This window comes from Rhinatrema bivittatum, chromosome 11 (genome assembly GCF_901001135.1).
Source record: "Rhinatrema bivittatum chromosome 11, aRhiBiv1.1, whole genome shotgun sequence".
Lineage (NCBI taxonomy): Eukaryota > Metazoa > Chordata > Amphibia > Gymnophiona > Rhinatrematidae > Rhinatrema > Rhinatrema bivittatum.
The window spans coordinates 90196688-90219868 of NC_042625.1; the positions used below are offsets into that span (position 1 = coordinate 90196688).

Consider the following 23181-nt stretch of genomic DNA (forward strand, 5'->3'; position numbering starts at 1 on the left):
CAGGCGAGGCAGAGTCCGCCCTGGAGAGCCAGAAAGTATCACCCGGGTTTCTGAACTGGACACTAGCAAATAACACAACACCGTCGCAGATATCGAGCCGTCGGCCCATCCTGTCTGCACGGTCGTCTTCCTCTCTGGCTAGATGAGCATAGAAAATCCCGTAGATAAATCAATACCGGCTTCTCCCAGCGTCTCTTACCCTCAACCTATCCTCCACCCTCGATCTCTGTAAATTCCACCTCTGCCAGCAGGGCCATTCCAGACCTTATTGGCTTCCTCTCAGAAAAAGACCATCACAGCCTATCTAGTCTGCCCCTCCACACCAGCTATTCACCTTTTCCATCCCTAAACACTCCCTCGGCGATCCCCTGTGCTTGTCCTGGTCCCCACCCTCTCCACTGGGAGTCCATTCCATGCATCCACTACCTTCTCTGTAAAGAAATATTTCCTGAGATTACTCCTGAGTCTCCCCCCTTTCCACCCTCATCCCATCCCCCCTCCCCCCCCCCCCCCCCCCCCTGCGCTAGAGCCCTCCTCTCTTGTGGTTCTTACAAGTCCCCTTCCATATCCTACCGCCAAGTTTTGTAAAATTCCCCACCGCCACCAGAACTAACGAGGCTGATGAAGGGTCATCAAGGGCGCCCCGACAGCCAGATCGCTTTTGTGACTCCCGAGGGCCGGAGCTGCCTCCCTCCGGGCTCCGCTCACTTTACTGGGCCTGCTTTTCCCTCTCTGACTTTCCTGTTGGTTTCCCTGGTCACTTCCTTCTTCTTGCCTTTCCTTGTATTCCCACTCTTCCTCGATCTCCTTTCTCCTCGCTGGCTACTTTTATTTCTTGCCTCTTGAAGATATTTTCTTAAGATTTTATTTTAGCCGCCTTTTCTAATGTGGATCCTCCTTTTTCCGTCAGCGGCACTACCGTCCTATCAGATTAGCTTCGTGATTTTAAATTTTCCAATTGGACATTCGTTTTCACATTGGGATTTGCTGGGTACTTGCAGGAGACCCGGACGCTCGAAGGACCACCACGGCACTTTTTAATGTTTATTTGCTGTTAGTGTCTTTGATTTACACTGTTCAAGGTCATGTTGGACCTTAAACAGCTCAAAAAACGTGGATACGTTTCGTTATCTGCAGTTACGGCATTACGTTACTTCTTTAAATTCGAGTGCCCTAGCGGCTAAGGGATGGGGGGTTTGCCTGGAATGATCTGGAAGATCCGACCAGACAGTCTTCGCCTTTCTTCCATAAGTCTCTCAAATTTACTTTTGGTAGTCCTTCCTGGACTTCTCTCTGGTCTAAATGGACACAATCGTTGCATCTCTCTCTGTCTCTTTCCGATATTAAAGCGTGCTTTGGGTGGCCATCTAAAATAACGCAAAACGCACGCATGCGTGAACTGCAGTGTAAAATACTACCTCGGGCACATGTATCACAAAGATGGGGTTAGCAGAATCAGGTTCACGTATTAAATGTAATGTTCAAGAAAGAAACTCGGGGCACTCTTTTTGGTTCTGCACCAGCACACAGCCCTTTTTGGATGCAATGACCCAGCTAAATTGTACCACACTAAGCATGAAGGGAGCAGTGGGGAAGGCGAGACGGATGCTCCTGGAAAAAAAGTGGAACTTAAAGTTGAAATAACTGGGAACTGAGAAATCAGCTGAAGGGTTATTGGGTCTCGCTCTTCCTCCACCCCCTCTTGGTCACCAATGGCAAACGTTTGAAGATTTGCCTGCCCACTCTCTGCAGAATCTAAGAGGACTGCAGCAGGGCTGTCCAGGCTGCTGCTCAGAGTTAGCCCGGCTTGGATTCATTCTGCAAGCCTTCGGAGGGTCATCCTTGGGTCCGGACATATGAACGGCGATCCAGTGCATTAACTCCGCCTCACCCCTCAAGTATTGCCTATAACACTTATATTTTCTTTTATTGTATAACTCTACACCGTTACGACTGATGGTATAGAAATGCAATAAACAAACAAACAAATAAGTCTGGTCTCCCACAGTGAAATCTTACAGATAGAGGTGTTTCCCAATAGACTACGGTTTACATATTCTTAGGTGCTCGAGTTGGGAGGTGGGAGGCCAATGCAAGAAGTCTTCACATGATGTAGAGAGCAGAGTGAGCTCCGGACATTTCTTTTGGGTTTCCAACTCAATGGGGACCTGTCACAGCTGGGGCTACAATGCAGAGGAGCTTTGTTTCCCTATTACTTATCATTTATGTTTCTATAGGGCTTCTAGGTCCTCTCTCTCCATTTTGAATCTCCCTCACTTAGCGTTACTGCCACCCATGGACCACGATGTCCTGCAGGATCTGACACGGGCGCGCTGTTGAAGCAGCCATTAGGACGGACGGACACACACGAGGGTCGCCGCATCTTGTTTGACTATCATCCGAGATATAAAAAAAAACCAAACTTGACTTATTCAGCCTGCTGGGGTTTTAAAGCTTCTGCTCTAAAGCCCGTCACCTCGTTGGCTCCACCTTCTCCACTGCCAGTCCCGGCACATAACCTCATGTTTTGCTAATCCAGAGAGATCCAGCTTTGCATACCTAACGAGTATATTTAGAATATGCCAATCAGGCACTCCGAGGCAAGAAAATGACTCATTCTGGATGAATGAATACTTTACAAGAATCGGAATTAAGGCAGCTACGGTATCTCAATTACATCCAATATATGCCCTTCCCCCTCCCCTGCTTATTGAGTAAATGAGGTTCTCCCACCATATGTTACACTGTAAACCTCCAGCACGGTGTTTACCAGCTTTAAATTAAAACTGTTCATTTGCAATTAAAAAGAAACCTTCCTCTTTTTTTTTTTTTTTTTTTTTACCATAAGCAAACCAAACTTCAGTTGCCGACGTTTGATAAATCGGACTTCATGCTGCATCTTTTACAATTACCAACACGCTGCTGGGGGAAAGAAGGCATTGAATTACGGATTTGCACGTCCTAGGTGGAAACAATGCATGCAAGATAAAAAGGGTTTCCCGCAGCCCCACCAGTGTTGAATTTTAAGCCAAAATAGTGAGCTAATTGGATGACTGCTCCCTGGTGCTGTGTAATAGTGACAAACACAAGGTCTTGGCGTCAACAGATGTTTTAACACATGTGCAGTCGAGAATGTCCGTGTTTGGGTCTCCTGACTGCCCTTCTCCAGCACCAGAGGCGAGGTGGGCTCACAACATGCCTGGGATGAGGCCCTTCCAGAACCTTCTGCTGTAACGTCCACACTTACACACACCCCGGGCCCGATTCAGTCTCTGGCACCCAACACGTCTCCTGCATGGGTTGACCACGCTGTCGGCATGGAGGAGACATGTGAGAAGTGCTGGGCGTCTAAATCAGTCCCTCATCTGTAATTAACGTCACCATAGGAAAAGCAGATTTCTGTACATACGCTGGACCCAGTTTCCACTAACAGCGCTAAGAAAATTGGGATACAGGCCATGAGGTTTCTCAATCCTCTTCAATACCTGGCGGATGTTCATTACCTAGAAATAGAAAAAAAAAAGACAGACCAGATATTTTTTATGATTTAGAAAGGGCAAAACCATCCTTAGAAGTGCCTGAGCACATCTTATAAGATTTTTGCCCTACAGTAACTTGAATGAGTAACTTCAGCATCCTATCAATGCTAAAACTCTTCTAAGATACAATAAAACAAAAACACATCCCCCATGAAAAGCTGTATGAGATGTTTTTTGTTTACATTTTCTAAGTGACAAAAAAGTGATTGGGAGTTAAAACCCAGACCTGACGCCATTAAAAAAAAAAAAGGACGTCACGTCACATGGCTTGGAAAGTAAAAAGCAGAAATATTCATCCGAGCAGTGGTTCAACCCCAAAATCACACTGGAATGATCACATTGCACTTCCAAGAAAGGCATGGGGGGTAACCTGCACGGAGCGGCAGTCACAACCCTAAAGATTTTACTGGCAGGGCCTTTTCGGTGTTTTTCTGCCATCATTTACTAGGTTACTGTTATCACTTAAGAGAAGCAGAATTTTAAAGTGGCCCATCACATGGAGAAGGGCAATGCCCCCAGAATGCAGGACACAGCATTGTCCAGGAGTGGACATCAGCAGACAGGAGCCCAAAGAGACTCATCTGATGTCCAGAGCCGTGCATGCAGCCAGTCAGAAAGAGACCCCGAGCTGTCTCCAGCAGGCAGCACAGACGCTCAGCCTTTGGTTTTGCCCGGGGCTCACCTCGCAGCAACCTTTGCATCACAGCGAAAAACCAAACGAACACTTAGTCCTTCAATTAAAAAACCAAGATGAAGCCAGGATGATTTGCAAGGCTCTTCATGATATGGTAGGAGAATCGTTCCCGTTACAGACTTAGATCTTGGCAAGCCCGAAAGACCGTCTCTGCCAGCAGATCACGCTTTTTCAGTAAAGCGGCCCTAGATTCTGGAAAGGCCTCCCAGATGAGGTACATTTGGAATAAGATTATTTGTCTTTTAGGAAGGCTATCAACACCTGGTTATTCAGAAGATTTCACACCTGAAATGTAGATTCTGACATCTGTCATTAGCTGTGATTTTTAAATGATTGTTGTACCATAATTTGTAGGATTACTGCATGCGCTTGTTATCTAGTATTGAGACTGAGATGTAATTGTAAATCGCCTTCCGCATGACTGGGCCTTGGATTTGAAAGAAATCAACTGCCCAGACGGTCCCCCACGCCATGTGGGATTGTGTTGCAACAATGGGGCAAATGCAATAAATCAGCGCGGAAAACAGGCGCTCAGTGTTGAGCGTCCGCCTTCCTAACATTTATTTATTTATTTATTATTTTTTTTATATACCGACATTCATCTCAATTGAGACATCACACCGGTTTACATTCAGGTACTGTAGGTATTTCACTATCCCCAGAGGGCTTACAATCTAAGTTTTTGTACCTGAGGCAATGTAGGGGTCACAAGGGGTCACAAGGGGTCACAAGGGGTCACAAGGAGCGACAGCGGGACTTGAACCTTGGTCTCCTGGTTCATAGTCCAGTGCTCTAACCACTAGGCTATTCCTCCTCCCATGCACCCAGCCACCTCTCCTGGGCCCGAGACTGAACATTTAAAATGAGGGGGTCGCACTGCCAAGGAGGCGCTAGGGTCAAATGTGTGCCCCTAGCACCTCCTTAGCAGCGGGCGCCCAGGAGGCTGTCAGCGGGTTAGGAAAACGGACGCTCAATTTTGCAAGAGCCTATTTCCCTAACCTGACCTCTGGCACTTTTTTTTTTTTTTTAAACTTTTGGTTCCTCCCAACTTATGATATTAAGTCGGAGGATGTACGGAAAAGCAGCATTTTCTGCTTTTCTGTACACTTTTTTGGGCTGGCGTAAAATTGCGTAAAATTGTGCGGGTCGGGCGCACATTTTTTTTTTTTTAGATCTGGGGAAAATAGCTAATAGCCTCATCAAGGGTAAGGAAGGAAAGGGTTATGTATATAACCCTTTCCTTCCTTACCCTTTCTCTTCCCTTCCTGTTCCATTTTGCTCCCCTTTTTTGCTCCTGTTCCATTTTGCTCCCCACCCCTCCCATACCCCTAGTTTTTTAGCCTTAATTCTAGATTCATTTATGCAATCACATTTATTTTACTCTATATTACTATCTAATATTCCGTTAAATAAGTTGTTCTTTCTTTATATTGTATTTTACTGTTTTAATTTATTGTTGAATTCAGCTATTATTATTCTGTTATATGTACACGCAACTGCGTATTTTTGTTCTATGTACACCGACGTGATATCTTTGATGAGCGGCGGTATATAAAAACCAATAAATAAATAAATAAAATAAATAAATCAACATTCATATGCATATGATGAGCGCTATTAGTTTCGCCGGGGGTTGGACACTCGTCTAACCCGTGGCTGGATGCGCGTTTTGAGCAGTGCGCTCAGCTGAGCGCCCTGATTTGCATTGGCCTGATTGATTCTTAATCAATAAGAAAATGGTTCTGGAATTGGAACATTCTCACCTCTCCTCCAGGAGGGCTCAGCGGTGCTCCATGGTCCACATGCAGGGAAAACAGAAACATAGAATCGCGACGGCAGAAAAAGACCATCCGCCCCATCTAGTCTTCCCATCCACACAATCCCTGCCACTCCCTCACAGGGCCCATGTGCTTGTCCCATGCTCTGCTTCTTAATCCCAGAAAGCCATGGGACACCCAGCAATCAGAGGCATTCCTCCTGGAGCCTGCGCCCGTATAATGTATGCTAAAGCTGCATGGTTTGCCTTAGGCACACACTCACTACATGCTGCCTATGGAAAAATGCAACACACTTCAAAAGGTTTACTGCTCTCTCTCATAGTCCAATGTCAGCCACTTGCCTTCTCAGTGAATAATGGGTTTCCCGAGATCTGACTGAGCTGTAAAAATTCTAAGTGCAGGGTGCCAAATTCTGCCAGAATGCTGCTTCCTGCAGAGGCCCAGCCCCAGCTCCAGCTCATGCCACTGCAAAAAAGAAAAACAAGAGCATAATTAAGCATTCATCAGACTCAGGCGAGAAATACAAAGACCACTGGGCCACATCAGGACAGTCTTGGAACAAACAAACCCCCCCACCGTCCAGCTCTGGGAGAGCATCACTACACCTAATGAAGGATTTCAGAGGTTCTACAATGGAAAATATCTGCTGCCTCTGCTTCCGGCTGGAGTATTCTGGCACAGTGAGACGAATACAGGGTGCTAAAAATAAAAATAAAAAAAAGCAATGGTGGCTTTGTGGTTGGATCTCTCAGTGCCACCGAGCATGGGACTGTCTGAGTAGCATAGCAGAAGAAGTGGCTTTGTAGCGAGCTGCATCTTGCTCTCTCCTCTGTTCTGGGTTCTGCAGGACTGCCCATGGCCAATGGCAGGAAAGAGTGGGAAGCCCACTGAGCTCTAAGGAGAGGGCTTTTACAGGGAAGGACACGGAGAAAAAAAAATCACTCTTATTTTACTAATGTTATTCAGCTTTGTACCTTGTTGGACTTCTGTGCTTTAAGGCATTAGGGATGCAGATTAGGTTCTTCCATTTCGGCAGCGCACGCATACCTCGCCGACTTTCTAGTACATGCAAAAACTCTGATATTATACGCATGACTCGTTATTAAAAATGCACGCATAATAATATCTGTATTTTCACATGTATTAGAAAGTTGGCGAGGTACACGCATACCTGTTGAAACAGATGTAACAAACGCCCATCCCTATAAGGCATATGCAGAAACGTGCTCAGGGGGCATAGGCTCATTACAAACCAGGAGGTCTTCAGACCCTCCTGTGCCTTTGCACTCATGCACTGCTCGCCTCAAGCCTTTCTTCTCACGCTGGATCACGTGCACTCAATGCACTCTAGCAGGACGGCTACTTCCTTCACCTCGCGCACTGCTGTGCTGACCACAGCAGAGGTGCCACGAGTCTGTCTTCATGGTCAACCGATCTTCCATAAAGCCTTTCACAGACGCTAAGGTCAAGTGTCGTAGCAAAGACCGATGACCACAAGCCAAGGATCACTCTGCAGCCGGATCAGGCAGAGCTCTCAAGTGTCCTGGCAGGCTGAGGTTGGCTGCAAACTCTGTATCATAAGGGGTTGACCAAGCTGGTCCTTTTGTGTCCCTGGAGAGAGGAGGATCCATGAACTTGCAGCAAGAAATCCATAGATGCAGTAGGGCATAAAACCAGGAGTGGTACAGTTTGCTCATCATGACACGGAGCCTGTTCGCCATCCTCTGGCTGAGCAATTCTCGAACCTTCTTGGTACTCTCAGAGGCAGACAAGCAGGAATCTAACCCATGACTGCCTCCTTGGGCTCTTGAAGTGCCTTTTGGGTTTTGCGAGGTGTCCAATCCTCAGCATTTGAAAGGAACCCATGCCACATGAAAGTGGAGGTGACAGAGAGACAGCAGAGGCTGAAAAATGCTTGCAGTCTCCTGCAGCTCGCCCGCCATCACGGAGAAAGCTGTCTCAACGCTTTGAGGGCCCTGCCGAATGCCAGCCTTGTACAGAACTTCAATTTGCTGATCCTCTTGGCCTTGCAAGCCTGCTGACACCTCCGCTTTGTGCCTCACAGCTCTTGCACTGTGGAGCAATAGGCGCACCGCAGAGCCACAGGAACTGCGGAGGAACGCCGTGTGTTTATTGTTTGCGGCGAGAAGCCTCGGGTTCTGGCAGTCACAGAGCGAGACCCGAACGGGAGCTGCTTTTTATACAGCAATTCAATCGCTTCCGGAGTGCTTTTTAAGAATCTGGGTTGTTTTTTTTTTAATGTTCACCAGTGTGTGGCCACTTGAGGTTGGAAAGCGCTAGAGATGGGTTTTTTTTTACATAAATAACTGCGTAATAATTACAGCAGAGATTTTAAAAAGGCAGCGATACCTTCCACCTGTAGTTCACTTAAGTAATCTTGGGCCAATTTATATGGGAGCGAGGGGGTTAAGTTCTCCCCTTAAAGCATTATAGGAATAGTAATTTGGCTGTTCTAACAGGAAAATTAAGCCATACCTTGAGAAGACAGCGATCAAACCACACAGGAGCCAGCTGGTATTTTTAACCTCTCTCAAACATGGCTTTTAAAATAAAATTTACATTTGATTCCTGGGCCCAGCTTCTGCTGCCTAGGGACACGGCACTCACATCCTCTGGGGGTAGTTAAACTTGGGTGCACATGAACCGGACTCCAGAGGGAGCTGCACTCTGTGCTAACCTCCCTTCCCAAAAGCAGTTTCAGCATTTCCTTAACAAACCTGCATAGTTTTTTTTTTAATTTTACACGACTACTGTACTATTTTTCAGATGCACATCTTATGAGAAGCAATGGAAGGAGAATATATCGAGCCTATCCGAGTTCCTAAGAGAAGAACAAGTGATGCTGGATATCACCAGATACCGGGGAAGAAAGAGATTCATGAAGGCCGATCCAGTCTGCCCTGCTCTCGCTCGTCCCAGGCTCTCCTGAATCCAGATCCTGGCCTGGTCTCCACAGCCATACGCAGATACTGCCACATCACAGGCAGCAAGAACCACCCCGAAATTACCCAGGCAAACATTTCCTATCGCTCTGAAAACAATTTTCAAAAGATTTTGCCCAGGTTAAAAAAAAATATCTATCAGGGGCTTAAAGTTAGCATCCCCCTCCCCCGGGAGGACAGATGTACCCACGTTGTTAAAGGGCGGGGAAGGGCGAAGCTGGCAGACCACGTGCAGGAACCATGCAAAGTCCGCAGGCACTGAAGGACCCACCACACCATCGGCCCCGGAAGTTTGAAAGGGAAACTCTACAGGGAGTTTTCCCTTTGAAATTTCACTTACAGGCCTCGTACAAATTGTAAACAATTGTCCCTTTTAGTCCGTTAGCAATAAGATCGCGTCTTACTTTCCGAGGTTGATGATGCCTCTTGGAATACCGGTCGGTGTATTAAATGCTGGTAAAAGTTTCTCTCCTAATTCAATAGCTTTAGTTCTGAACACCTACAAAAAAAAAAAAAAAATACAGCAAAATGGCTCAAAGTTTTCAGCTGGTAACATTTTTTTTTTTTAAAAAGGGAATCTCTGTAGAACCAAGATATTGGAAGCTGGCTAGAATCTCTTTGTCGCATACCCAGATACTGCACAGAGAACACGGCACCTGAAGCTCTGGACGTGTTCGGCTGATGATGGCTTCAAGTAATAGGACAGATGGTGCTCAACCATCTCCACTAAGTGGCCAGTGCCATCCCCGGTAGGCAGGAAGCCTGCGGAGCTGGGATCTGAACTTGTACACTGAACTGATGCGAGCTGGGAATTGCTCAGGGCAACAACACCACAGCTGTTGCCCACAAGTCTTGCTTTTGGCATAGCGATTTCTATTGACGGGGACGGGGGTGGACACGAAGGAGGCAAAGATGCAGGAAGACGAGCCCTGCAGCCTCTCTCCTGGTGGCCTTCAATCCCCTCCCATCTCGGAATTAAAAGACAGATCTAAATATCTGATCAGAGTCATTTTGTCGAACCAGGTGATACTGTGCTTATGGACAGACAGGGGCAATGGCTTCCGACAAACAGAAGAAAGGTGTTGGGAGCATCGTTTTATGCAGGTCTGGCTGCGATACGGGCAGTAAACGCGTGGCCAGGAATAACCAGGAGCAGCACTGCTTATCTACCTATCATCCCACTGTGATTTACAGGTTGAGGGGGAGGGAGAGAGAGGGCAGGAAGGAGCTGAGCAGTCCACGGAGAAGGGGGTCCTATCCCCTCCAGGCAGCGGCCAGCTGCTGGCTCATTGCTCCTGTGGGAGGTGGTGGCAGATCCTCACCAGCTCGTTACTGCAGGACCTGCAGGAGCCCCTGTCTGTCTCAGGACCACCCCGGCAGCAGGAGGCTTTAAAACCTTACCTCTTCTCCAGTAAGATAATATGCGGAGAGCAGCCCTCCCACGTAGCGAATGTTCACTTCAAACAAAGACGCCTCTCCGTTCTAAACCAAAAGACCCAAAAAAGAAAGGGATAAACGAACAGCACAGGTGCATTAAGCTGCACGCGCACCATGGCCCCCAGTGTACTGCTGGGCAGACGACTGCATGATCCCATAACGTCAGACGGGCCTCCACATTTGGTTAATCGCAATGTACGTTTCTACGCCAATACCTCCCAGCAGTAAAAAAAAAAAAAAAAAAAAAGTTAAAAGGCGACCAGGTTAACACGAGGGAAAGTCTTAATTGCCTTCACTGTGCATGCAGTGTCCACACGAAGCAAAGATGGCTGCTGACCTTCCCCACCCCACCCCCCACAAGGGCTGCAAGCCAGGCCTCCCTGGCAACCTCGGCGTCTCACCACATTCAAATCGAGGCCCTTCTCCACCCATTCCTTCGCGTCCTGGAACTCCTCCTTAAAGCCCATGATGTAGAGAGTGTCCAGGGCATCCACGATGGTGGCCCCTCGAAGTCCCCCTGCATTGCCAAAGGAAAAAAAAGAGAACCTTAATCTCCTATCTGAAGGGGAATTTCATAACTGGGCAGCCTTAGCCGACGTTTGCAAAGTGAACCTATGCATGTAGATTTGCTTTGAATATTCGCAGGTAACTGGCCCAGAATGACACCCCCTCCCCTCCGAAATGCCTCTCTGCAGTGCATGTAATCAGGTTGCGCACACGGAGCCCTGGATGATGTTCTAACAGCCCGTTACGTGCAGAGAACACAGATATATATTTGCATAAATGGTTTTAAAAATGAAACCCTTAAAAAAAAAAAAACAAGGAAATACACATCTTGGTTTCCGATAGCCACATGTTCCCACCCTGCACAGAGCTGGAAGAGGTCTAGCGAAACACCACCAGGCCTGGGATAAGAGACCACCAAACGCACCAGTTGCTTTGGAGCAGTAATTTTGTAGGGCTGTGCATTCGTTTCTTCTGTTTTGGCAGGCAGGCACATATCTCGCCAACTTTCTAGTACACGCAAAAAAACCTGATATTATGCACAAAACTCACTATTAAAAATGCATGGAAAATATCCGTTTTTTCCAGGTTTACTAGGAAGTCAGCAAGGTACATGCATACCTGCTGAAACAGATGTAACGATGCACATCCCTAGCATTCTGATGCATGAACATTTAAAATCCGGGACATGAATGACAAAATCTGGGTTGAGAAAGTAGGTCTCGGGTCTGCAGATTATTTCCTGCAATATTGTAGAAGACTGTTCTATACTGTTGCCAGTGACAGGAATGACTGCTTCTGCCTGCTCTAATCAATGACTCCATGCCCAAAGGAAGTCAACACTTGGAACAGACAATATGAAGTCTATGCAAAATGAAGGCAATCAGGATGAAGAAAAAAGACAAAATCTAATCACTAATTCAATGAAAAAAACCCCCAAAATTCTCAGGTACTCCAACTGCTGCTGTCTAGGGCATTTCCAAGCACAAAATTCTTATTGTAAATGCAAAAATCTTGAAGCTGGGGGCTTTCAAACACAATGATCAGCCCACAAAAACTCCTGTGGTCTCATATTTTGCAGCCCTCCCCATGCCTACGTAAAAAGGAGGTGTGGAAATACCCAACGGACACTGAACGTAACAGAACAAACTGCAGTCGCATAGCTGCAGATCCAGAAATTGAACTAAGTAAAACCACTGCACCCTGAAGACTTGAGCTGTGGTTATCATCGCGCAAGTCAGCTCAACTAAACAAAGACCAGAGTACTGGTAAAAGTTATAGTTATTCTGTCTGCTGTAGCGGAAGCGGCAGTCCCCAAGGAAGTGAAATGAAAACCACCCGTAATCAACTCAGCCATAGCGCGAAAAATATTCCTTCCTGACCCCAAACATAGTCATCAGTTTAAGCCTCTGAATCACCATCTTCCCCCAGAGCCGCAGCAGCCCCTATCTTTCTCCTGCAAACAACTTGCCCAGTTTTGCTTCAGGGTTATTTAACACTGCACCCAGGAGGATATCCATTTGCAAAATGCTCCATAATTTCCTGAACTGTTGACTCTAGGCTCCGAAGATTAATGCCAGGTTGCCTCCTTTATTACCACTGCAGCATGACACTCAATAGCCCGTGCCGTAGCGTACGGCAGACGATTGCATCCTCTAACATATTCCATACGGCGCTGGAGAGCGGGACGGGATTTATGGAGCTCCTGCAAAGCCTCCTAGCCATCAGCACACAGCATGCTGCAGAGGAAAGTATTAAGAGAAAATAAAAGTGACAAAGGACTCCATTTTGTAGAAGAGTGAGAATAAAACCACAGGGGCAGGAAGTGAAAAAAGGTGGTAGAGCTGCCCAGCGAGGGAGCTTAAGAGGATTAATAAACAGCACCTAAGCACAGTGGTAATTAAAGATGACGGGATCCTGAGCAGGCGGAATGGAGGCAGCGTGTTTGGAAGAAAGGCCCGAGGTCTACAAGGATGAATAGTTAGGAAGCGCTGAAGGTGACCGTCAGGGATCAGTCCTGGGTCATTCACAACGAACCTGGGACTCTGTTCCTATTTTCTCTCTCTCTGTCCCGACTCGCTTAGCTCAGTCATGGCAGGGCCTTCTTCCAGACCCCTGCAATCGCAGAGCCTATGTCCAGGCACTAGGTGGCGCCTTTGCATGATAACCGGGGCTCCCTTTAGCCAGGGAGGGCTATAAGCGCTACCTCCGCGGCACCCCCAGCCCCGGCCAACCCAGAGAGCAGCTAATCCGACCCAGAAGTACATTCTGCCACCGGGCCGGCTCTTCAACAGGGAATATAAACCCGACCAAGAAATGGAATAACTAATGCAAAAGCGAGGGGACAGTGGAATCGCAATACTCTGCACCTGTGGGGAAGTCAGGGAGCCACTTGTAGTGGGAAGAGAAAGGGAGGGAGGGCGGGCGGGGGAAGTCACGAGAGACCTTATTAGCATAAAAAGGAGAGCCCTCTCTCAATACAAGGTGCGCTGTATTTTGGGGGGAGGGGGGTGGCATTTAACCAGGAAAGCCAATTTAAGACAAAAAGCATCTGTCCTCCACTGGGTCCCCCGGGGCCACAGAGAGTCATGTGACTGGCCCAACAGTGGCAAAGGGAGGGGGGGCCGTGGCCTGACTCACAGTGCAACGCCCTGAGCTCTGCCCCAGGCTTCAAAACAGACTGGGGGAAAAAAAACAATGCATACTTAGAACAAGGAACGGAAAAAGTCTGCGCCATCCAAAAATTACACTTTTCTCTTTTTAAAGCAGGACGGACGGATACTTCTCCGCAAGCAGAATAGCTGAACAGAACTCACCGAACATATTGCCGACGTGCCCATTCTTTGTCAACGGCCTCAGCTCGTTCTTCCCCCAGGCGTAGCGTTTGTAATTATCCCAGGCAAACCTCATCATCTGCAGCGAAAAAGGGAGAAGAGCGCAGCGGTGAACGCGGACGCCCAGGAAGAGGCAGCGGCAATGTGCAGCTTCCCACCCCCGCTTCTCGTTTCTCCAGGCTTTGGTTAAACACAAAATTCAAATGAATCATGCAAGCGCCACATTTACAGCGGTAAACATTTTTCGGAGGGGGAGGGGGAGGGTGGGGAGAGAAGAGCTGGATGGCTCAGAGACTCTCAGTGCTGACAACTCGGCAAAGTCAATGTGCCAGGCATGCGCTACTGCACCACCCACAGTCAAAATGGATTCTGGGGCTTCCCAAACCTGTCCTGGTGACCCTTCAAGTCAGCCAGACTCTCACAATATCCACACCGAGAACATAAGAAATTGCCATACTGGGTCAGACCGAGGGTCCATCAAGCCCAGCATCCTGTTTCCAACAGTGGCCAATCCAGGCTGCAACTACCTGGAAAGTACCCAAACATTAAGCGGATCCCATGCTACTAATAAGTAGTGACTATTCCCTAAGTCAACTTGATTAATATTAGTTTATGGACTTCTCCTCCAGGAACTTATCCAAACCTTTTTTTAAAGCCCAGCTACACTAACTGCACTAACCACATCCTCTAGCAATGAATTCCAGAGCTTAATTGTGTATTGAGTGAAAATAATTTCTTTGATTTGTTTTAAATGTGTTACTTGCTAACTTCATGGAATGCCCCCTAGTCCTTCTATTATCCGAAAGCGTAAATAACCGATTCACATTTACTCGTTCTAGACCTCTCATGATTTTAAACACCTCTATCCTATCCCCCCCCCCCTCATCCGTCTCTTCTCCAAGCTGAACAGCCCTAACCTCTTTAGCCTTTCCTCATAGGGGAGCTGTTCCATCCTCTTTATTCCATTGCAACACATTGATATACTGGGTCTCCGATGTACGTCCCTGTGAATTCTCCTGAAAATGCCACTGGCTGTGGGGCCATAGGACAGATATGGGAAGCCCAGCTCTAGGTCACTTAGAAGTCTCTGGGCTCTCTCCGCCATGCTGACCAGAACATTTGCTTGTAAACAGCACTGGATCTTTCTGTACTAGGCCTTTAATAAATATGACGAACAACATTGGATCCAGGACTGATCATCTCACACCAGTGAGACACAAGACCAGTTGAATTCAATATCATTTATCTTTACTCCCCGATATCTCTGAACCATCCATCCCAGCAGACATTTGTGATCAGCTTTGCGTATGCACACACAGTGCTCTTTTTAAAAAAACTTTATTATTATTAGGATCTGGAATGATTCCATAGTCTCACAACTGGTCCCAGTATCAAGGGATCTTACTGGTGGTTTCTGTGATTTGCTTCCTACCATGTATACAATAATCATGCCACTTGCATGACAGCCCTCCAAAACCAGCCCAAGTCCTATTCAGCCTGAAATAATCTCAGACACAATATATTACTCCCTCCTAGCATTTCCTGTCTAATCATTCCTTAGCCTCTTTCTTACAAGTGCATTGCCCTCCAAAGCAGAACACAATCTACCAGTCATTACTAGTTAATGTCTCTGCCCATTCTCAAAGCTCATTCATATCTTTCATACCATATAATAAACCGGACTCTGTGCGGACTGTGATTTTTTTAAACCAATCAGCATGAGAATTATGCAAAGGCAATGCTGGGCATTAACTTTCCTGAGCACACTTTTTAGGCCTCTTTGCAAAAAGGTGCCTGTGTGATCTCAAGCACATTGCATAAATCATCATCTTTGAATGTTTCTCAGGCTATTCCAACCAAAGATATCTCAACATTTAAAGAATCGGGTTCTCTGTTTTTCCTCAAGACACAAAAACACTTAACCAGTAACAGGCACCAGCAGACACAGCTCAGGTCTAAGATGTCTTCCTTTTGACCAAAAAGCTAATCCATTCTATAATAAAGTGACATATCGGAAGAATGGACTTTGAAAGCTCCCGTACACTGTCCAACAGCAGGAATTGCGCCCACAAATGGCATCCCATGCAGCTACTAGAACTTCACAATCAACAACAGAGCAATATTGTGGTCACAAGAAATAAGTGAACAATCTCCTTGTCTTCCAACATCGTTCATTGGGCAAAACTCATCCTGGGTTTCTACCACCGGCTGGAAGGTTTCATTCTCGCTACCAAGGACAAATAATTCAGGGGCCCCTCATTTACAGTCACTGCTTTCTGGTTGTCACCATGCCACCAAGGGCTAGTCTGTTCATTTCATGTCACTAGATGGCAGTACAATATAAACCCATTGAGTCGGATGCACCATTACAATAGGTTTTGTTCCTCTTTGGAATAAAATCAAACACAACATTTCATATCTTGGACCCTTGTTCACAGCCCAGAACATCCTGTTTATGTCACTGAAAATGCTGACAGCAAATTAAACTACCCAACCCCTGCAAAAAAACAAACAGAAAAACCCAAAACTCAGCTATTCTTAGTTACAATGCTTCATGCAATAAAGGAAAGAGAAAATCTACTTTTTACTGTTGATGAATGTCTTAAGTCTATGAAAGCAAGGGTTGGACCCTAGAAAGACTTCATGCAGCAGGCAAGCCAGAATCTTCCAATCTCAGTTCCTCAGATGCACCAATGCCCCTTCTCCGGCTGGTAGTTTGACAATACATATTAGGGCCAGCTCCAGTTGGATTCCACGACTCAGGTCAGCTAGGGATACTGCAGAGGCAGCGCTTACAGTCCCCAAGGAGAGGGAATTATGGCCTTCATTACAGGGGATGCCTACTGGCTGGATTTAGGAGCTCTGGTGCACTGCTCCTGGCCTCAGATGACCTAACCAGGACCAGTGGGAGGATCTATTAAAACAAGGGAAAAACCTCAGGTAGTTATGAATGAAGGCTCATGGCACCAGGATCCCAGCCCTGGTTCTAACTGAACTAGAAGGAAACTGCCAGGCCAGTAAAAAAAAAAAAAATACCATATTGGCTCACAGCAGGTCAGCAGCATAAGAATCGTCCAGAGATAGTGCCATGCCTAACCTACCAAGATCAGACAGCTCCTATCTTCTGATGTCCTTATGAGGCCCTACAGGTGCCTTCTCCAGAATTGGGTCTCTAACCTGGGGTAACTTGTTGACTACGCAATTAAGGAGTAGAAATCTAAATAACTCATGTCCATCATCTTTGTCAGTCCAGTAAAAAATTGCTGCACAGCATCCTTTCTCCAAGGCCCATATGGCTTCTAAAATTCTGCAATACACCACTAGAGATGTGCATTCATTTGAAACAAATGAGTAAAACATAACGAATGTGCCCATATTTTTTTTCATTTGTGGACCCCCCAAATAATATATGGGAGGGTCTTACAAATGAAATAAAAATGTTCTTAGCATTTGTTTCTGTTTAAAGGCACATTGAAATCTATGGCTATTGTACTGCTGAGAAAAAACAACAACAACAACAACAACTGGCATCTATGCAACCAGCTTTGCCTCTGTGACCTTACCACCTGATCAGAGCCAAGGCAGGACAAGGTGGCGAGGAGACTACTCAGAGGACAAATCACGATGCAACGCCTTTAACTATAGCTGCTATCTGGATCAAAACACTGACATCCTCCCACTGTAATGTGCAAGAAGCAGTCAGGGATGTGCATTTGTTACAGCTGTTTTGGCGGGTACGCATGTACCTCACCGACTTTCTAGTACACATGGGAAAACGGATAGTACATGTGTATCTCATTATTAAAAATTCACGCATACTCTGTTTCCCGTGTGTACTAGAAAATCGGCAAGGTACGCGCATACCCACTGAAACAAATGCGATGAATCGCATCCCTAGCAGCAGTCTGCATTTCCTCTCTAGCTCTTCTCAGAGAAGGACATGCTAGGAGAAACTCAGAGTTCAAAATTTAAAAAAAGCTTAACTTTTGGATTTGCACTAGTAAAGGGCTGCGTCTAATCTCCGTGCTGCAGTGGTCTCCCTGCTGATGATTTTGATGTTTCTCTTCACTGGAGGAGGGTCAGGATGGGAGACACTGTGGAGACTACAGTTCTAGCAGTGCTAGTAATGTTTTTTGTCTCTGAACAGTGTGCTGAGCACAGTACATTCAGATTGAAAAGGACTCTTACCAGGCTGCCAGTATTTTTGTCTGTTTTTAACATTTTTTTTTGTGTGTGGAGTCAGCACTGCTACACACAGCAAAGCACAGCAAAACACATGTATGTATGTGTGTGTGTGTGTGTGTATGAGAGATACTGTAATGAGTGATACTGTGAGTGGGGGTACAGTTACAGTATCATTAAATTCATCTGTAATATCCAAACCCCAGTAGGCAGTACACATCAGCAAATTCTATCAGGTCAGGAAAAGAGAAGAGAATATCCTGGCAGGGTTAGCAATAAAAAAATAAACAAATACATAAATTAAAAAAAAAAAAAAAAAAAAGGCAGTCCAGTTCCTAAAATTAAAGAGGGACTTTTTTAGATTCAGAATGGCATGACGGAAGGCAGCTCAATGCGGAAAGAAATTGACATTTGGAGAGCATTTGCCACCGCCGCCTGTTTCTCTCCCTCTTGTTTTATAGCAGAGGGAAAAGATGGAAGAGTTATCCATCTTAGCAGGGCAGGGATAGCAGAAGTGCAAGACCCAAAATCAGTTCCTATTTTTGAAGCAGTGAAAACAGTATTTGCACCAACTGATTCAGAGGAAGAATTTAGACCGTGAATCTAAAAATATGGAAGAGCTAGTAGCCAAAGAGAATTTGGGAATTTTAATCAGTAGCATCTCAGCCTCCAGTTCAGTGATTTGGGAGAGAGATGATACTGACGATGTTGAGAGCAATTCCTAGGAAGAGCAAGCAGCATAAGTAGAAAGCATGAGCGATGCTTCTGACATCTTTCCTCAGAGACCACCCTCTACCTCAACTCCAGTGCAAGCATCAGCCTCTAAGGATGTAGAGAAGGGAGTGCAGATGAAATCTCTGATCTGCAAGCACTTTAAAGTAAAGGAGGACCCATATTTTGCTCAGTATATTCACTATAGGGAAAGATATCCATGAGGGAAGCAAGTGGGGCATCTCACAAATGCTGATATGCAGCATCACCTGCAGAAGCAACTCCTGCTAGCACTGGCATCAGGGAGGGTGGCAGTACTAGCATGGGGATCCCTTCTGCCACTCCAGAAAAAGCCAGAGGAAAAGGGAGATAATTTTCTCCAAGCTGATCCCATGGACCCTTCCAGAAGTCAGGTGGCAAGCCAGCAGTCCCCAGCCATGCATCTGAAGTGGCAACCCACCATAGAGGAAACGGGGTGGTGTTCCGTTGCACTGTCCTGGGACAAGAGGCAGACAGCATCTAAAATAGTAACAAGAACAAGCAGGGAAATGATTGCCCTCGATGACCAAGTAGAGGAGAATGTGAGCTTTAAGCTCACAATGCTGCATGTGTTAGTCCCCAGTTACAAAGTGCCTTCTAGTACTTCACTTAGTAGGAAGATCATCCCCACCCTGTACAACCAGTGCTGTAGATGCATCCAGGTGCAAGCGAGGCTAAAATCTCTCACACAAAACAATACATACATGCTTGCTTCACTTTTCGATCCATGGGTGAAAGGGTATCCAGTTCCAGCATATCACATTCATGAAAGCAATGCTGGTAAGCTAGAGCATGTGAACAGAAGCAGCAAAGGCTGAGGCACGGTGGGGATGTAGCACAGGAAAGGGTGGCCACCTCAGAGAATAGTGCAAGCAGGAGCAGCACCCTGTCAACTACCACTTCCTCCTCCACCTCAAAATGGCAAAGCCACGATGCCTGCAAAGAACCATCTCTCCTGACAGAGGTTATCGTTAAAGCAACTGGCAAGAGAGCCATTCGACCCACCCCAGCAAAAGGACATACCAGCACAAATTCCTGTGATGCCCTATCTCACAGAGCCCATCGAGGACATGGACACTGACGGGCTGGCACACAAGTCCGCAGTCTGACTAGACCTAGACCAGACCAATAACAGGGGACATTGTGAGCCCTCATCACTCAATGCTGGTGCCAACATTGATGGAAAAGCTGATCTTTTTGAAAATCAATCTTACTTGGCTTGGTTTTCCAGAATTTCCATCTGAGTGGCAAGATGACTGAAAGCATTTTGAAGGCCTTGATGCCACTATCCCTACCTGCCATGCCCCTTACATCACCTCAGGGTTCTTGCTGCTACCACTCTGCCTACCTGAGTTACCTATTATGTAGAACATAGGAGTTTTGGTGCCTCCATGATTGCTGCTTGGATCTCAGCCTAGTTCTCCCATCCTGTTTGTTATGCTGGGGCGTTTTTCCCCCAGAAAAAAAAATTGAAAAAAAATTACACATTTCTCCTCCCACCCCATCTCTTTTCTGGTTCTCTACCTAATTGTTTTGTTGTACATCTCTAGCATCCCAGCCTAGTTCTTCCACCCTTCTTTTTTCTTGGTTAATGCAGGCACAAGATAAAAGATGCACAGGAGAGATCTTTTACATCTTCTGAATGTGGTAAAGATTTCAGTAGGAAGATAGAACTAATACAGCAACAGAGTATCAACAAAGGGAACAGTGTGTTCAGCTCAAGAATATAAGAATAAAGCAAACCTCTAAAATGACCAGGAAAGCCACACTGATGAAAGACCACATCCATGTTCTGACTGTGATACAAGTTTCAATCAGAAAGGAAATTTCACAAGAAACCCAAAATTTCATCCAGCAGCAAGACCAATTTCAAGTAGGGAATGTAAGAAATGCTTAGGTCATAAAAGTGGTGACAGATCATTCTCTTGTAATAAATCTAACATCTCCCATGCCATTCTGCCTTGCTGCTAGATCTCTCATGCTCTACTTGGCATCTTTCTGCCACACCTTGGGGTGTTCTTGCCACTCTAGGGGGCTGATTTGCACCTCTTATGCTGCTTTGATGTATTGATGCCACTCTTTTTGTTGCTTTTCCCCTTTATGAGTGCCTCGGGGTTTTTCCTGCCACCTTTTCTACTTCATTCTCCTTTCATGGTGATTTAAGATTTTGCAGCCACTCTTGGTGCCACTTTGCCCCTCATGCCACTGTTGTTGGTGCCCTCTTTTGAAGCCTTGGGGGGGTTCTTGCTGCTGATTTGCTCCTCTGCCGATGCCTTGGATAGCTCCTGCCATTGCTGGTATCCTGTTGCCACGTTTGGTGCCAGGTTGGCATAGCCTTGATGCGTTGTCATGCCTTCAGCTTTCTGAAGATAATTTCCCACTGCAATTTTGGAGCCCAAAATAGGTTGCAGTGCTTACCCTCATCAACTTTAACGATAAATGAGTGAACAAATAAAATGAACGTACATCTTTTTTCATTTTTTAAGCTAATGAACCAAACATAGGAGCCCTAAGAAATGAATGAATGAACTGAAATGGCATTTTTCTTTCCTCTGCACACCCCTATGCTCCACCTCAGAGCCAGCCTGCAGCGCCACAAGGAACTGTGGGCCTTTAAAAGGTAAAACTTCCCGGCTATTAGTTCGGCCTGGAAGGTTTTTCGAATCTGGCTTTTTCTTTTTAAAGAATGCTAGGCAGACGTCCTAGCAGTGCAACACTCAGGACCCCATCAGTCTTAGCCATGGCAATGAGAGCTTCAGAGAGCCGCAGTTAATTTCTTGCCAGGATAAACCTGAGTAGATAAATGTCTGCTAAAGGTCTAGGAGAGCTTTAATCCTCCCCTACACTTCTTTTTATTTTAATTATAAAGTGGATCATTACTAAATCAGCTCAACTTTCATGTTAAGGTCTTGTGTGCTTAATTATAGCAGGGGAGCAGTAATGGTGCCAGCATTACCTTCCGTCGGCACAGGACATTCAAGGGCTGTCATTTGTTTTAACCGCATTTCTGAAAGCTGCACTTATTTTAATTCCAGCTTTCACAGAAGCACTTCAACATCTGAAGCTGCAGTCTTGGGAAGCAGTTGCCCCTCTGATATTCCTGGAAATATTTCCCGCAAATTAAAAATCAATCTGGACCTTTAATGGTAAATGCGAGACCTACAATAACTGGAGCCTGTGCTGCCGTTCGGCTGTGGTCAGAGGTACTGGGGACTCCTTTGCCAGGCCTCCTGCTCTGCTCTTCCTAGACACTCCCTCCTGGTGCCGTTGCTATGTCCCTGCCCCAGGCTAAATCTGTACCCGAGGGCACGAGGAGCGGCAGCGGGATTTGAAACTCCAGCTTTCCTGGGTCTTGTATTCCACGATGTCCTGGGAGAGGAGAATTCGAAACCCGATCCTTCTGGACAGCACCTTGCAACCTTCGGCTCGGTGCGCAGTGGCGACAATCAATGTTAGGAATTATGTGGAAGGCGAGAATCACAATCCACAATGCGACCGCACCTGGAGTACTGCATGAGGTTCTGGTCACCCCCCATCTCAAAAAAAAAAAAAAAAAGCCAGAGTGGACGCAGAAAAGGAACAGAGAAGGTCACCAAAAGTGATAAAAGGGATGGAAAAGCTGCCTAGCTTGGCATACAGAAGACCGAGAAGTTGCCCTGGATTTGTCAATGGGCACCCGTTATGCCTGTGCCTAGGGTGGCAAACATTTAGGGGCAGCAGAATCTCATTCAGCTGAGAACCTCCCTCTGCTACCCTGCAACAGAGCCTTACAGGAGGTAGGGGAGGGGGTGAAAGCACCAATAGTGCCTAGGGGTAGCAAAACCCTAAATTCATCCCTGCTGAGAGGGGATAGGATTGAAATTTATAAAATCACGAGTGGGGTGAAATGGGTAAATAGGGAACGGTTATTTACCTTTCCATACAACAGTAGGACTAGGGGACACTGAATGAAATTAGCAACGAGCAGATTTAAAAAACAAGTTGTAGCAAGTTTTTTTCACTCCATGCACAATCGAGCTCTGGAATCTGTTGCCGGAGGACGTGCTCAAGGCAACTCACATAGTGGGGGTCAAAAAGAGGGCTGGCAGACGCTTAAACCTGGGCGTGCGATACAAGAACCGGATCGACGACTGGGGATCTGACAGGTACTTGTGACCTGGGCTGGCTGCTGTCAGAGACAGGATGCTGGGCTCGATGGACCTTGGTCTGAGCCAGCACAGGTTCTTCTTAGGTTCTTATGACTGGCCCAAACTGAATCAACCTGCCACCTGGCCAGAACCACTGGAGGGAAAATACAGCACAGCGCAGAGCGTGAAGCTCAGCATCTGAAAGCACTCACAGTCCCATTCCACCGAGGCTCTCCGCCCAGCTCCCCCAAAGAGCTCAAACCACTAATTCTTCAGCTTACAGTCCCAAAATAAAATCTATTTCAAAACGTGTACTTTTCCTGCTGGACTAGTTTCACATTTTTGAACATGAATTTTAACATTTTGAAATACT

At 46.3% G+C, this 23181-nt stretch overlaps 1 protein-coding gene across 3 annotated transcripts in view; it reads right to left on the reverse strand.

Moving 5' to 3' along the window:
- Positions 1-23181, reverse strand: part of MAN1C1 (mannosidase alpha class 1C member 1) — a 45811-nt gene that overhangs the window by 10543 nt on the left and 12087 nt on the right. For all 3 annotated transcript variants that reach the window (XR_003859199.1, XM_029619844.1, XM_029619845.1), the window contains exons 3-8: positions 13732-13828; positions 10813-10928; positions 10376-10456; positions 9379-9473; positions 6353-6476; positions 3410-3503 (exon numbers count right to left, since the gene is read on the reverse strand). Coding sequence is in view for 2 of the 3 variants with exons in the window: in XM_029619844.1 (XP_029475704.1) it covers positions 3410-3503; positions 6353-6476; positions 9379-9473; positions 10376-10456; positions 10813-10928; positions 13732-13828 (607 nt within the window). In the remaining variant the exon portion in view is untranslated. The remainder of the gene's footprint in view (positions 1-3409; positions 3504-6352; positions 6477-9378; positions 9474-10375; positions 10457-10812; positions 10929-13731; positions 13829-23181) is intronic.